General features: G+C 32.9%; 1 protein-coding gene across 1 annotated transcript; it reads left to right on the top strand.

The window, feature by feature from the left end:
- Positions 1-6,674: 6,674 nt before the first annotated feature.
- On the top strand, positions 6,675-16,460 carry LOC148615682 (Y+L amino acid transporter 2-like). The gene is made up of 10 exons (XM_088582176.1): positions 6,675-7,405; positions 7,573-7,698; positions 7,986-8,085; positions 8,257-8,301; positions 8,456-8,579; positions 8,915-9,018; positions 10,456-10,552; positions 13,552-13,701; positions 13,882-14,059; positions 14,393-16,460. Exons 1-10 carry the CDS (start codon positions 6,772-6,774, stop codon positions 14,446-14,448), a joined length of 1,614 nt encoding a protein of 537 aa, XP_088438302.1. The 5' UTR covers positions 6,675-6,771; the 3' UTR covers positions 14,449-16,460.
- Positions 16,461-16,604: the final 144 nt, after the last annotated feature.

Genomic DNA, 16,604 nt, shown 5'->3' on the forward strand with positions numbered 1-16,604 from the left:
AAGGAAAACTAAGATACATTGAACAAGTCAGTTAGAAAGTATTACATCATCAAATGGTTATACACATTTTTCGAAACCAGCAAAAGGTTGTATTAAAAACTCTGGAGTAATCACTGTTATTTATAAGCAATCTCTAAGTAATAATATTGTATTTTACGATTCTGAATGCAATTTTGTACAATGGGTTTCAAATAAGAACAACATAGATAATTCCAAAAATCTTATAGGCCTTATTTACATTCCACCGAAAAAACTGAAAATATGCATCCAAAGATGCCTTTGATGAAATTGAAAATGAGTTATTAGATTATTTAGGTAACCATAATACATATGGGTTAGTAGGTGATTTTAGGGCTAGAAAAACTACCCTTAGTAAGTTTATTGATTTATGTGGCGACTCTCTTGGAATTAATTGATATCGATGTAGATGAGGAAAAGCTTGATGATGTAAATATCCCTTTACAGAGGTACTTTGAAGACAAATGGCCTGCAAATACATTTGGTTTGAAACATGTTGATTTTTGTAAAAGATGTAACATGTGTATCACGGAAGTCTTGGTGAAGACAAAGATGTAACATGTGTATCACGGAAGTCTTGGTGAAGACAAAGATGTAACATGTGTATCACGGAAGTCTTGGTGAAGACAAAGATGTAACATGTGTATCACGGAAGTCTTGGTGAAGACAAAGATGTAACATGTGTATCACGGAAGTCTTGGTGAAGACAAAGATGTAACATGTGTATCACGGAAGACAAAGAAAAGGAAGAACCACTTCAAATGAATGTAGTTTGATGGATTATTTTATTTTTTGTTCGAACTTTATAAAAACCATTGTAATTTGAAATTGAACCACTGGATTCTCTTTTTTTCTGATGTTCATAAATATATTCATACTCTTCTTTTGCTACTGAAACTCTTTCTCAAAACGACGATGAATTACTGCACACAGGAAAAAAAAGCAGACCAAAGTGGAACTCAGGAAAAAAGGACATTGCACCTGGTCCATGCTCCCAGTTTTAAGTGGAGCCCGAGTTGCTCATTTGCTTTTGTTACTTTGTATGTATGAATTTAGTTACTTTGTGTTTTTTGTTGTGTATGTCTGTTTTCCATGTCTGGTCTTTGTTCCTGGATTACATTCTTTTGATTATCGCTATAACCTTGGTTCCCTTGATTACTCTTTCATTGAAAATGCTATACAAAGGGCAAATATTTTTAATAAATTGTGTGCTGAACTTGATATTTTTCAGCGGTAGCAATATGCCTTCAGCACCTGCGTGTGGAGTTTTCATGTCACATCTCATAAGTTATGCCAAAAGTTGTGGTTACTACGCGCACTTTTTGTACCGCGCTAGACGTCAATTAGGCTTTTGGCACAGGGTTATGTTGCTAAAAGTCATCATTATTAAGTTTTATGTCCGTCCTCATGAACTCGTGGATCGTTCTGCGAAGTGAAAACCGAATTGTTCACCGTGTCATAGTTTTCTTTTACTCTTTCGTCTACCCCGGACTTGACTTTTTATGAGCAACTCGGCGGGTGTTTCTAGAAAAGCAGAGGACTCTTACCTACCTGTTCACCTGGTCCATGCTCCCATTTTTAGTTGCTAATTTACTTTCGTTGCTTTGTATGTGTTATTTTGGGTTTTTTTTTGTTTTGTTTTTGTGTGTATCTGTTTTCAATGTCTGGTCTTTGTCCCTGGATTACATTCTTTTGATTTCCGCTAGAATCTTGGTTCTCTTGAATACTCTTGAAGGAAATTAGAAAAAAAAATGTTTTCAGGTTTCAAGATTTTGCACATGTGATGATTTTCATTTTAGCTCTTGATATCCATATTTCAATCTTACTGTTAGCCAAGTTGTTATATACTAGTACTAAAATATATTGTATTCCGTAAAATTAGTGACCTAATTCAAAATTGCTGTCTTCATTACAAATGTTTTCTAGGTATTTAACAAATATTTAGGATTTTTATCGTTCGATTTTCGGTAGGTTAAACTTCTTCTATGTAAATGAAAAACATAAAGTATTTTAAAACACATGTCAGATGCTAGAGGTTAGGATGGCACCAAGTCAGAAAAAAGCTTGCCAGACAACCTCTAGAATTGCTGGAGTAAAACAAATACCCACTATAGCAAATTTTGCCGACATTAAACACGTATTATAAACTAAATTTGTTTTTATTTTGAAAGTTTTTTTTTCAATCTATTTATTTATTTGATTAAGCTATTCTTCTCGATCTCGTGTCAGGACGTGAATATATGGCACATTATAGTGCCACATATTAATGTAATTTTATTTAAAATATTTTCAATTTATTCCGTATGGTTGAATGTTTTAGCAGTTTCTATTGTATCACTGGATCACGTGACACTCAACATGAAATCCATGCTCTATAATCACATGAAAGCCATATTAAATATCTTAGCATGTGGTTTGTCAAGTTTTTACGAGTTTCTCTTAAGAACGTTTTTTTTTCTTCTTTATATTGACATCCATAAAAGGCACATAGTGTAATATATTAATGTAAATTTGATTTTAAATATCTTCAATTTATTCCGTATGGTTGAATGCCTTAACAGTTTCTATTGTATCACTGGATCACATGACACTCAACACAAAACCCATGTTCTATAATCACATGAAAGCCATATTTAAATTTCTAAGCATGTTCTGAAGAATGTTTTTTCTTCTTTATATTGACACCCATAAACGGCACATTATAGTGTAATATATTAATGTAAATTTGATTTTAAATATCTTCAATTTATTCCGTATGGTTGAATGCCTTAACAGTTTCTATTGTTTTACTGGATCACATGACACTCAACACAAAACCCATGTTCTATAATCACATAAGAACTATATTTAAATATCTAAGCATGTCCTGAAAAACGTGTTTTTCTTCTTTAGATTGACATTTATAAAAGGCACATTATAGTGTCATACTGTAAACAATGATGAGCCTTCAAAGTTAACATTATTCTTTTTGATATTTGATTGATTTTAATTTATACAAACAACTGATTTTATTTGTAGACCGAAAACACAAATAAAATAATTTAAGAAATTAGTAAAGACGTACTGTAAAGTATCTAGATGGTCATTATCAACACTTGAAACTTAAAACTTCGTGTCCTTTAGATTGAAGTAGTTCATCAAAATTGTATCTAGGCTTATTTTCTTTTACTTTATTATTTCATAACGTTCTTGTTTTTATAGAAACCCTATACACAGCCAACTCAAACACATCCTTATCAAATCCATCAAGTTTGCCCTCTTGGTCCATTTCTTAGCAATTTCAGTCTTTTGCTCATTTAATTCTCTCCAAATCACTTTGTACGAAAACTGTCACTTACAGTTCTTCATTTATACACACTGTTTTATGCAAAAAAAAAACCCACTATTTTTCCAGAATTTCCTCATTTGGTTAATTAATCCACAATTCCTCTGAAACCGCTTAATGGATTTTTTATGAAATTTTCATAGATTTTTTTAACATGTCATTGTCATTGGGCAGCATCTATTTCGATTTTTCATCTGAATGATTTTCTGGTTTTCCTGATGCAAAACGTGAACTTTGTGATGCGTCGACCAAGATGGGATTATTTTCTACTCAACTTCTGAATTTGATATAATTTTCACAGATTCTTGATTACATGATGACATTGTGCACTTTTTATTTTAGTTTTCTAGTTGAATGTTTTATGGCGTTTCTGGGAGGAGAGTTTTAGCAAGTTCGCATTGCTCAAAGTTTTTTTCTAGTTTTGTATGATTTAAATTTTCTATTTATTTTTGCATAAAAATGTTTTAAAGGGAATTAGAAAAAAATAGGCTCATATAAAAAAGCAGGTTTTGATTCAGTTATTGGAATCTATAATTATTTGATATATTCCACATGATCCATTGACGCCACTCAAACGTATTAACTACCATCTGAGACACGATCGATATTTCTTAAGATATTTATGTTACATTAAATAAGGTAATACCTTGTGTATCTCTTTTTTGTGAAAATGAAGAATAGCGTTCTTAACATTTCCATAGATTACCATTTGTATGAAACGTGGTAACGGTTCGGTTCTTAAGCTAACTACCAACTGACTAAAATCAAAATAACAAAGGAATTAATTTTACATCAGGAACATGACCAAGCTAAAACAAAAAAAAACACAAAAAAAAAAACAAAAACAAAAACAGTTATACGCTACTTCTGAGAGCAAAGATCATCCCGTCAAATTGGTGTCTATGACAGGATATAGTCAGCCTCATATCTTGACCTACACTTAGAAATCGATGGAAAACTATTGACCAAACTTTACGACGAACGTGATGACTTTTAATTCAGAATTGTCAACTTCCCTTTCATTTCTGGCAATATCCCTTCAGCACCTGCATATGGAGTGTTCATATTACAACTCATACGTTATGCCAGAGCTTTGCCGAAACTACACAGACTTTTTGTATCGCGCTAGAACTCTAACAAATAGGCTTTTGGAACAAGGTTATGTTGCTACAAGATTGAAGTCATCACTACAGAAGTTTTATGGTCGTCATCATGAACTCGTAGATCGTTATGGTGTATCCATCTGCACCATGAAAACTGTTCATAGTTTTCCTTTCCTCGTTTGTCTACCCCGGACTTGACTTTTATGAGCAACTCGGCGGGTGTTTCTAGAAAAGCAGAGGACGCTTACCCTATCAGCGCACTTGGTCCATGCTCCCAGTTTTTAGTGGAGTCCGAGTTGCTCATTTGCTTTTGTTACTTTGTATGTATGATTTTAGTTACTTTAAGTTCTTTGTTGTGTATGTCTGTTTTCCATGTCTGGTCTTTGTCCCTGGATTGCATTCTTTTGATTACCGCTATAACCTTGGTTCCCTTGGTTCTCTTGATTACTCTTTTGTACCAGTAGATAATTGCAGACACCAGGTAGAATGTTCTCTTCCGTTTACCGGTGCTATCTTTATTCTTTAATATCTCTGATGCATTGAGATTTGTTATCTCAAATGAACTGTGACCTATTCTTAAACTATTGAACTTGGTTGCTGTACATAATCATTTGTAGAAGCAAGCTTAAAGTAGTAAGGATTCCAAAGCATATGTAATAACACTGCTTATGAAGGATCTAAGAAGCCTAACCGAATTATAGAATATTTTTGACATATTCCATATATGGTTGCCACGGTCAGGGTTGACAGTTATGTAGTAATTTTCAGTTCCCTTATTACTAGTGAATGATTGCTGTTTTCTAACTTGGATTGCCTAGCCCTTTCCAAAAGCGTTTTACAGGGAACACTGGCAGGTCACACGATTCATATAGCTTGAGCTTACACGTAATGTCTATCAAATCACGTGTTACATCTTTGCAGATTGAGCCTTCTCATGTATAACGAGTATGGGTATGGTGAGGAGACAACAACCCCACCGGGGTGAAAATGTAAGCCCAAAGCCACTCATTGGCATTCAATAACAACGAGGAAACCACCACCCCACATGGCAGGCTCCAGTTGACCCCCGAACATCATTATACACAGTTTCCGCGAAAGAGTTGTCCCTATACACTCAAGTGACATAAAAATATACTAAAAGTGAAAACGAAATAAGACATATAGAGGCCAGAAATTCCTGACTTCGGACAGAAAAAATGCGGCGGGGTTAAAGTACTTTGACGTGATCAGAACACCCACCCCCTTTAAAACCTGGTCATCGTGAAAAAGATATTACACAATTAAACATACATAAAAATCGGTTTAAAAAGGTCTGAGTCACTTGTTACAACGAAAATAAAAAATTGAATATATATTACACAAATTTACAAAATAAGGACTACTAGCACTTAACTGACATGACAGCTTCAGATCAGTTTAAACCTACAAAAAGTTATTTCCCCCACCGTAAGTAAAATAAAACCCAATTCTTTCCATGCAGAGATTAGAATCACGGTACATCATAAGTCATACAACAATGACACAACCAATATCATGCCAAAAAAATGCTTTAATATAATGATATAATTTCTATGTTAAGACCTTGTGAGCAAATCAATGTCAATACCAAAAATTGCTGTCCTTAATGGTTTCACAACAATAGCTTAACTATATGACTTACTAATGAGTCTATTCAACGGTTTAGTTAACTTATTGGAGGAGTATCCAGATTTCCATATGTTACGAATAGACATTGTAAACAAGAAAAAAAATAACCTTGATAGCCAACATATCTTATACATCGGTGTATAGTTCAAAAACTAATTTTTTTTCCAATTTATTGAAAATTGTATCTGTGATGTCGCTATTATCCGTGACTTGGCACATGTCAGCTCATGTATTTTAATGTTGTTTTTTTTTTAATTTGGAAGTTTTATCCAATATTGACGAAAAAGCATTGCTGACGTCATTTGAATTTTGCTCTGGTATTTTTTGAATTGGCAGAAAAAATATCGAGACACATATACCTTTAGTATTTATAGCTGTTGAAAAGGAGAAGCGATTAATACGCCGTGAGATCTATTGATAATACTTATTAAATAGACTCGCAAGGTAGTTCTTGAGATATGAACGATACATTGAATTTTATATTCGTAATGATAACAGTATTTGACATTCCCATTGCACCCTTTGTTGAAACCCGGTAGCATAGATCCCGGATCTAGACGAAATTGTCCTGATTGGTTGATTATTCTAGTAAAACTTCTAATACTTTTCTTCATTCTTCAACTAACACTAAATTGACTAAACTCGAAATAAAGAAGGAGTTAATTTAAAACCAGGAAAATGGCCAAGCTAAAACCAAAAACAGAGGTATTCGCTACTTCTAAGAGCAAAGATCATCCTGTCAAATTAGTGTCCATGACAGGACATAATAATGAGGCTTATGTTCCAAACGAAACGGACTATGATAATGTTTCTGACAGCAGCGGTGTATCTAGTATCAATGACAGTAAATATAATTATAAAAGGAAAAATGTTGAAATCGAAAGAAAAGATACACACAAAGACGTTCAAATGAAAAAATCATTAAATCTAATTCATTGTATAGCTATAATGGTAGCAGTCACAGGACATTCATCGGTTTTTATATCACCAACGGCCATCTTGAAAGCATCTGGTTCTGTAGGTGCATCTGTAATCGTATGGCTCATCGGAGGACTCATCAATATGATGCTTGCCTTGTGTTTTGCCGAACTTGGAACCATGTTACCGAAGGCTGGCGGACCATATGCGTATGTGATGAAAACGTTTGGACCTCTACCGGGATTTCTTATAATGTGGGGATACGTTGTGTTGATTTCTGGGCCGTTTTGGGCATTTTTGGCTTACACTGCAGCATTGTACATCTTTCAGCCATTCTTTTCGGAATGTGATGCCCCAGATATTGCCGTTAAAATATTAGCAGGCTGGATAATGGGTAAGTTCAATATTTTTTTATACAAAGATCTTTCAAGAAAAGTAAAAAGTATGGGTCAAGATATTTATGAACTTTTATTATATTCTAGTTCGTAGCATGGCTTGCCAATATCAATAATTCCAATATTACTTTTAGTATAAATAGTTCTTTTTTTTGTTCTATTTCAGTGACATTTGTTTTAATTAATTGTGTTTACATGAAGTATGTGACGAAAGTCCAGACCTTACTCTCCAGCACTAAAGTGTTAGCCTTGTTGATAATTGTCGTTTCTGGGATCATAAACCTAACAAATGGTAAGATACTAGCCATTTCAAGATTCAAATGAATGCTTTCATGAGAATAACCAGTTTCAGTATATAGAAGTATTCTCGACCTGGGGTTATTTTATCAGAATATACATAAAACTTTTGTGATAAGTGCAATTAAACATGTAAATTGTTTGTGTCATGTTTTCGGAGTGATTTTTTACCTGGGTGTTTCTATCAAAATTTGTATTTCTTATAAAAATTAATAGCAAAACGTGTGAAAGATCGTCTTGCAAACGCAAAAACATTATTATGATGTCTTTTCTTATGAGCAGGTGAAACAGATAATTTTGAGACAATGTTTGAAGGCACCACAGAAGAACCTGGTCAGTTCGCCGTTGCCATTTTCTACTCTATTTTCTCATATGGTGGATGGTAAGGAAAGATAAATCTTATATCTTTATAGTTGAACAAGTTTACTTCAGATATTCCATAAATATGTTTGAAATCTCAGTGACTTTCAATGGAATTCTTGAAAAGAAATGTGTACCCTTTAATTAGGCTTTTAAAGGAAGTAATAAGAGATATGTTTATTTTCTTTTACAGGCAGGTGATGACTAGCTTAATGGAGGAGGTTAAGAAACCAGAAAGGTAGGAGCTAAAATTCATCATCGGTCTCTATAAAAAAATGCCTAAATTTAATCAAAGGAAGAAATATGATAATATTTTATGTCATTTAATTGAAATAATTTGAGTATAATTCTGTTTACTTTGATTAACATTATTTCTATTTTGTATATTTCAGAGATTTACCTCGATCTGTTTATATTTCTTTCATAGCCATTATAGCGAAGTATATCATGACAAATGTTGCCTACTTTACGCTGATGTCCAAAGCTGAAGTGTCTGCCTCTAATGCAGTCGCTCTAGTATGTCTATCTATATAGGTGTACAATAAATAAGAATTATTTTATACAATAGTTAAGATAGTATCAAATCTAAGATATATTCATTTATTTAGATTCTCGATCTTGAAGTTTAAAGAAATGGGAAAAAAATCAATACACTGCAGTTTTAAGTATGAAATGTTGAAATATGTACGTAGGACATTTTTGCACATGACCTTTGACAAAAAATGTTGAACAGTAAATCGCAAATCGCTATAACCTTGGTTCCCTTGATTACTCTTTCACATCCGCATTCACAGAATTAAGGTAGGGCTAGTCTTGAGGGTCGATATCAGTACATTATTTTTAAATTTTAGGTATACATTCAGCGGTTTTATAAACCGTTGTCAGCAGTAATATCCGTGTTTGTCGCACTGACTTCCATCGGTGCACTAAACGCCTCCATCATGGGTCACTCGAGGTTAGTATCCGGTTCAACAACAGTGACTATGTTTAGATAAGACATGTCGTCATGCCATGAAAATTGTGGTGTAAAAGCATTAACAAGAAGTTCAAGGCTGAGAAGTAAAATTTGTCATCCACTTGAAAGAAATATTCAGTATAGAGTTCAGAAAGTAATAGAAAAAGAAGTTATTTATTGTATCTGTCCTACATTGTACTTAGTATGCGTGACACATTTGCGACATTATAGGAGTCTGGTGGCCAGGTCCTTATGAAACTGATTTTTTATTTGTTTTTTTTAATTTTTATTTATTTATTTATTTATTTACTTAATTATAAAATGTAATTTAATTTTATATCATTAAAACAAGTGAACAGGGGCGTAGCTGCCTATACGCAAATACGCAGTTGCGTACATTCGGAAAAAGTAACAAAAATAAAAACACACATTTTAAAGATGAAATAAAGGTTTTATGCAATGACAAATCCTTTTTAATACATAAAAATTGGTTAAAATTCAGGAGTTTCCCTCAGGGCTTTGCCTTGCCGGACTCACTGGGGGCCTTCAGCCGTAATTTTGCGTCCAACTAAAATAGGCCTAGCTACGCCCCTGGTGGAGTTAATTCTAATTATTTCACCTTTTTCTTGAGCATAAAAATACATGTACCTCCTTTTCGTAAATTTCAAGAATCACCGTTGTCGCCAAATGACATATCAAGTACAAAGAAATAAACCAGCAAGCGAACAGAAGGTATCACGCTTGAATCTACAAAATCATTATACATTGTACATTAACGTATTATGTGATCAAAAATACTTTTGGGTGGGTCATAACCTTATTTTGCCCTGGTTTCCTGTTAAACAAACCATTCCTATGTTTGTAATTTAAACCAGGAAGTTTACTAATAAAATCTTCTTTTGTTGTAAAGACTCAAAATCCTGTTTCACATATGTACCCACTTTAAGACCATGAGTGCATGAATCTTTTACAAATAAATTATTTTTATCTACCCGATCATAAAAATGTTAATACTGTGAAAACTAGAAGTTGCGCACGTCGTGTCAAGTACGTCATCACTCGTACAGGAAGTTAATACCGGACAGCACCCAAAATCGCAACTAACGTACGCCTCATAAATAAAGCCATAAACCATATTTGAAATCAATCCATCCATATGTAGGGGTCGATATCATTCCGACGGACGAGCAAGGTGATTCGAATATACAACTCAATCACCGCATGGTGTATACAAAATCAGATTACGTTAACACCCATGGATTTTTCATAAAATATAATCAGTAATGGCAAAGGTAGATTTAAGACCGGTACAGCTTGCTTGGGTCATATTTGAACTTTCTGTGGCTCGAAACAAAAACTTATAATTCTTTTAAACAAAAAAAAGAAAGGAAATGCTAAGTCTTAATTGATTTAAGATTTATCCCAATTTATATTTAGGCTGATATTTGCTGGAGCAAGAGTTAGCCATATGCCAACCATATTTGGAATGATTCATCGGAAATACCTGACTCCATGGCCAGCTATATTTATTCTTGTGAGTGTGATTTTATAAATATATATACAATAGGACGTAAGTGTCCGTCTTTTCTTAAAATGATGTCTCTGAATTTTTGGCCCTAGGTTAATTGTTATCGCATGATTTTTTGCTGTGTGATATCTAGTTCAACATCAATTTCCCTACGGTTTTAAAGCCATATGTATTATGGTGACTTTTTGTTACAATTTCTTAGATATTTACTACCTTTACATCATGATACTTGGTCCAAATTAACTACGCCCTTGTTTTAACCGTGTTTGGCACGTGTCGGAAAGCTACAGTATTGTTGTCAAATTATTACCGGGTTGTATTCACTCGCTCACTCGCGATATGGCGGAAGCCGTTAGTGGAACATACATGCTTACCCTGATGCTACTCCGTTCTTTTTTTTTTTTTTGTTAGAATTCATATTGCTAGTGCTTCAGTTTTATGTGTGACGTCTTGTTTCCCTTATCTTCAGTTTTTATGTTTAACCTTTTTAATTCGTTTTGCTACATTGTGTATGTAGATTGTCTCTGGTTTAGTGTTCATGTTTATGCCGTGTTTTATTTTGACGTATTTGAATCATCCCACTGCTGACGCTTCGGTATTTTTTCGTCGATATTTATGAAATATCAAAACTCTAAATGATGATAAAAGCAGTATATAAATGTACATATACTTTCGAATTTCCATTGAATCCACAAGTTATACCCCCCCACACACAAAAAACCAAAACAAACAAACAAATAAAACATCAACAAAACAAAAAAAAAAAAATCGAAGCAGGTTTCAAATAAGAAGTACAATCACACAATGTAATGTAAATGTTTGCTAGAGAATGAGCACCTCACTGAAGTCACAGGCAGTAAAACAACAAGAAAACACACTGATTCCGACAACCCTTTCATTTCCCCCACAACCGGTATTTCTGTCAGACTCGTTAGTCTGTTAAAAAAAATAGTATTTTTGTATTCATGTAAAATATCACTGAGAAAATATGAAACATCTTTTTTATAAATTAATAACTCAAGATACTAATATAGTGTCAAAAAATGAAACTCCTTAATACTTGAAATTGTGAAAATTTTGTGCTCTGTTTAGGAAATCGTATACCGACTTTCCTTTTGACTACTGCCTTTAGGCTAAAAACCACTAATTCCACTTCCCATAGGCTTCTATGCTAATTTCACAATATTCAATGGCTTCTCTGGACTTTACCTTAACTTTAACCTGCAGATGACTATATATCAGCATGATTCTACATATGTCAGCTCACAATCCTCAGAATGGCATGTGGGGTTAGCAGACTTGCAGTGCAGTACTGGTCATCGGAAGTGAAGGGTCTATAAATAGCATGGGAAATCCCAGTGTTTTCACAAGATAGGGGTATATTTAAAAATCATTATGGAGATTAGGCTTCACATCACAAGAAGCAAAATGCACCTATAAAATGTACAGAAATGTTTTTCCTTTCAGAAACTGTTTAAATTTTTAAAATAAGATGAGAACTTTTTTCACAGCACTATGAGGAACAGGGGTAATTTCTGCGTAGGACTATTTTTGCGTACGTTCCAAATGCTCATTGGTTGAATTGGTGGTCTGTAACCTAAAGAGTCACTTTTTGTCTTAGAAAAAATAAATAACTATACAGGTATCTTCCTACACACATACTGAATGCATTTGCAAAGTTTCAGTGAAATGTGACAAGCACTTTTTTAAATATTTGATTTTTAAATATAGGGTAACCAAGTTGTGCGAGCAAAAAAGTGAAAATATTCTACCATACTGAAATGCATTAAATATTTGCAAAGAACTTTTTCTGACTTTTCAAATAAAAAATATCAATCACAACTTGTTTTTTAACAATATTAATGAAGAAATAGTTTTAAAAGTAATCATTTTCTGAGAAATTGGTCTATTTTTAAAAATTTATTTCTGACATGCCTCCCCCTTTTTCTTGATCACATGTCAAAAATCCTAAATCTTTAAATTTTCACAAAAGGTGATATATTTGGCTTTAAATTTGTAAATACAGTGTTTTCACATTAAAACATGACCAGTAAAGGGCACCTAAAGCAAAAAAAGTGCTCAATAATGGATTTTCCATGTTGCCATAGGGGAATGCTTATATGGCCTTAACCGCAGTAATGAAAGTGAGTTTTTCCTCATTTCTAACCTAATTTTTGCTCAAATCTACATAAAACTTGATTTCAAGTGCTTATTACTACCATATTTAGGTAAATATAGCCCTCAAAGTTTAATATTTGATATTTTTACTAAATTTTCTACACTTTTTACAAGATAGGACATAAAAATCAGCCAAAAAGACCAATTTTCCATAATTTGGACCTATAACTTAAAAAAATGCATATTTTGAAGGATTTTTGTAGTGTATTCCTCTCATGGCAAAGTTAACAAGATCTTCAAGTAGTTTAAAGCTATTTGAAGAAACTTTTCATTTTGCCATGGCTTCAGCTTAAGGCTAAAAACCACTAATTCCACTTCCCATAGGCTTCTATGCTAATTTCACAATATTCAATGGCTTCTCTGGACTTTACCTTAACTTTAACCTGCAGATGACTATATATCAGCATGATTCTACATATGTCAGCTCACAATCCTCAGAATGGCATGTGGGGTTAGCAGACTTGCAGTGCAGTACTGGTCATCGGAAGTAAAAATCATTATGGAGATTAGGCTTCACATCACAAGAAGCAAAATGCACCTATAAAATGTACAGAAATGTTTTTCCTTTCAGAAACTGTTTAAATTTTTAAAATAAGATGAGAACTTTTTTCACAGCACTATGAGGAACAGGGGTAATTTCTGCGTAGGACTATTTTTGCGTACGTTCCAAATGCTCATTGGTTGAATTGGTGGTCTGTAACCTTTAACAGTTCGGTAAATTTGTTATTACACTTCATCTTTCTCTCAAAGTAGTATTTGAGAGTAGTCTTTATTGGTTTAGGTAATTATACCGTCACTATTTTTAATCCTACGATCGTCTGTTTTAGCTTGCTTGGGGCCTAACTATGTTGTACACGGGAGGAGTTGTGGATATGATGGAGTTCATCAGTCTTTTCTCAACAATCATGGGAATAGCTGTTGTTCTGGCTTTACTGTATCTCAGATGGACTAAACCAAAGGAACCAAGACCTTACAAGGTACAACCTCATTAATAATAATTCATTGTATACTTATTTTTGTCTTTTGAGTCTTAACTGCCTGAGTAGTGTATTTATTTATAGAATTTATCCCAAAAAATCAGACTGTATTCTATACGTATTTGCAGTGCCTCTATCAAACATCAACATCCATTAATCTGCTTATTATCATTTTTCCAGACTATGTTATTTGTACCAGTTTCAATGTTAATCATTAACATATCTGTACTAGTACTGGCGATTTACCAGAAACCCCATAAGATGGGTATAGGACTGACCATACTGTTTGCCGGTATTCCTATATACTGGTTTGGTGTACTTTGGAATCCAAAACCTCAACCATTAAAAGAACTCATTGGTATATTTTACATATCTTATTAATAGTATTAAATAAAGGTTAACTACCATTATTATCAGTATAGCACTCATCTTAATACTATCTCAGAATTAATGTACATTACCTTTTAGGATGTGTCACTTAAATGTTTGAAAGTACTTCAAAATGGGTCATTTTAAAAGAAATTCTTGGAACATATACAAAATCAGACAATTTATCAAATAAAGAAGGAAGATGGTCACTCAAGTTTAAGAATACACTTGACATGTTCTCTGATCAAATATAGTATTTTGTTTTTTTTATAAGTATAATATTTAATTAACATAAATATATAATTTGTTTTTAATTTTGCAGAGGGTCTAACGGTGCTGACACAAAAGATTCTTCTGATTGAGAAAACATCAAAGTAATGACAAATATATCTATTATATAAATAGCCATCAGAGATGTATCACCTAATTGCCTGTCTAAGACTGGTTTCTTTTGAGCACAATTGGCTAAAATTTAGGCAAGTTAAAAATTATAAACAGCCAAAATGTGTAAAATTCGAGTTAAGATCTGTTTATATTTTTAATGAATTTCCATCCCAGACTATGTATGATACTTCTACAGAAAGAACTATACTATGAATAACTTCCTACAATGTAGACAACATGAATGATTCTTCCCATGATCAATGACAATTTCTATAGATGTAGACAATACAAATGACATTTCCTACAATGTAGATCATATATTTTCCTCACCATATATTTCTCTCCCTGATGAAAAGGAGAGAAACATTTCAAAAATATGCCCCACAAAGAGGAGCGTGTATAAAGCCCCTAATGGGACTAATACACCTGTAACCTGTTGAACCTGTACATTTGGGAACCAATGTTAATACATATATACTATTCATACTGGACACAATTTTTATGGGGGACAGCACTTCTGACAAAAAATTTGCTACCATTTCTAAAACATCCAACTCCAAACCGCAATCAGCACTATTTTTGTTGTTGACAAAACAATAAAACAATGACTGCAAATTTACTTAAAACATAAATTCCTGACAACATGCACATCCCAACAAGTTTCATAGCAATTCTGAAAGTCATTGAAGAGGAATTGCAGACAGTAAATAAACCAAGTTGTGCTGAAAAACACACAAGTCCAACAGCTCCCATTTCTACTGTTTTTGCCCAACATAAATTCCTCACATTATGTACACCTCCATATGGTAATCTAACACTCCATTGAGTTTCATATACAATCCTACAAGTTGTGGACAACACATCAGACTAAGTTACCGTGAAAAATGTATTACTTCAAAGGGTTAGCATTTCTACAATTTTTGTCCAAAAATAAATTCTGCATAATATGGTCATTTATTTAACACCTCATTAAGTTACATAACAATCCTGCAAGTTGTTGAATAGGAGTGGCAGGAGATACATGAGACCATGTTTTATCTGAAAAATGCCTAAATTCAACTTTCTATGGGGGACAGCAATGTAGACAGTTTAATTGACATGACTTATTTGAGAGATTTCCTACAATGTTGGGCAGAAAAAAATCCCAACAATGTTAGGCAGAAAAAAAGTGTCATTTCTTCCAGTACAACACTGACAGTATGATTGACAGTTTCTACAATGTGGACAATGTAAATAATATTTTTCAAAATGTTAACAGAACAAAGATTTTGTGGTATGTTGAAAGTATATAATTTATGTGAACTTTATAAATAACACTTCAAACAAGCAGACAGCTTAGAAAGCAAGTGAAAACCATGGTCTTTCAAATGTCAACAAGTCTTTCAATATATATTTTAAATAATTTTTGTACAAGTGAATATATTTTGTTATATACATGTATATATTTTTTTACTGTTGTTTATTGTTATTTTGCTTGTTTTCATGTTTGTACTTTATATATTTTGTATATCAGGCAGAGAGTTTTAATTTGCTTCTTGTAATTATTTACCTAGTCTAAATAAAATAACACTAGACAGGAACAAAGGATGGTACCATAGGTCTTTCAATATTTGAACACATGGTTGTTTCTAATCAAACCTTAGCTCCAGTTGTCACTGTCGGAGACAAAAAATGCAACTGACAAAATGGAAGTATTAAAAAAACTTGGATAGACATTCAAAAAAATCTAACAAATATCAAAACAGTATTCAGGTTTATATGTTTATCTTTTCAATTACATCAACACTACATTAACTAAAGTTTCCATTTTTAGTGAAAATAGAATATTTTAACCATATTAAAGTACATGACTAATCTCTCGTATTTTTTTTTATTTGGGATCAGAGAAAGAATCCATGTTTACACCATTTGTATTGTGTTTATTGATTAAAAGGTGTAATTATTTGTCATAATTATTTAATGTTTATCTTCCATGTAGAACATAAATAAAAGTTAGAATATAAAAATTCTCTTATGTTGTAACGACTTCATCTATGTTGAACTGTTTTTATTTGCTGTATTGAAGGATCGATAGTTAAAATTAGTTCTTCCCACTTCTGGTTTTCAGATGCTTTTCATTTCTGTGCGTACTTATTGATCTTCGTGTGACT

Source organism: Perna viridis, chromosome 5 (genome assembly GCF_037379345.1).
Source record: "Perna viridis isolate PV_CMFRI_1.1 ecotype Kerala chromosome 5, ASM3737934v1, whole genome shotgun sequence".
Classification (NCBI taxonomy): domain Eukaryota; kingdom Metazoa; phylum Mollusca; class Bivalvia; order Mytilida; family Mytilidae; genus Perna; species Perna viridis.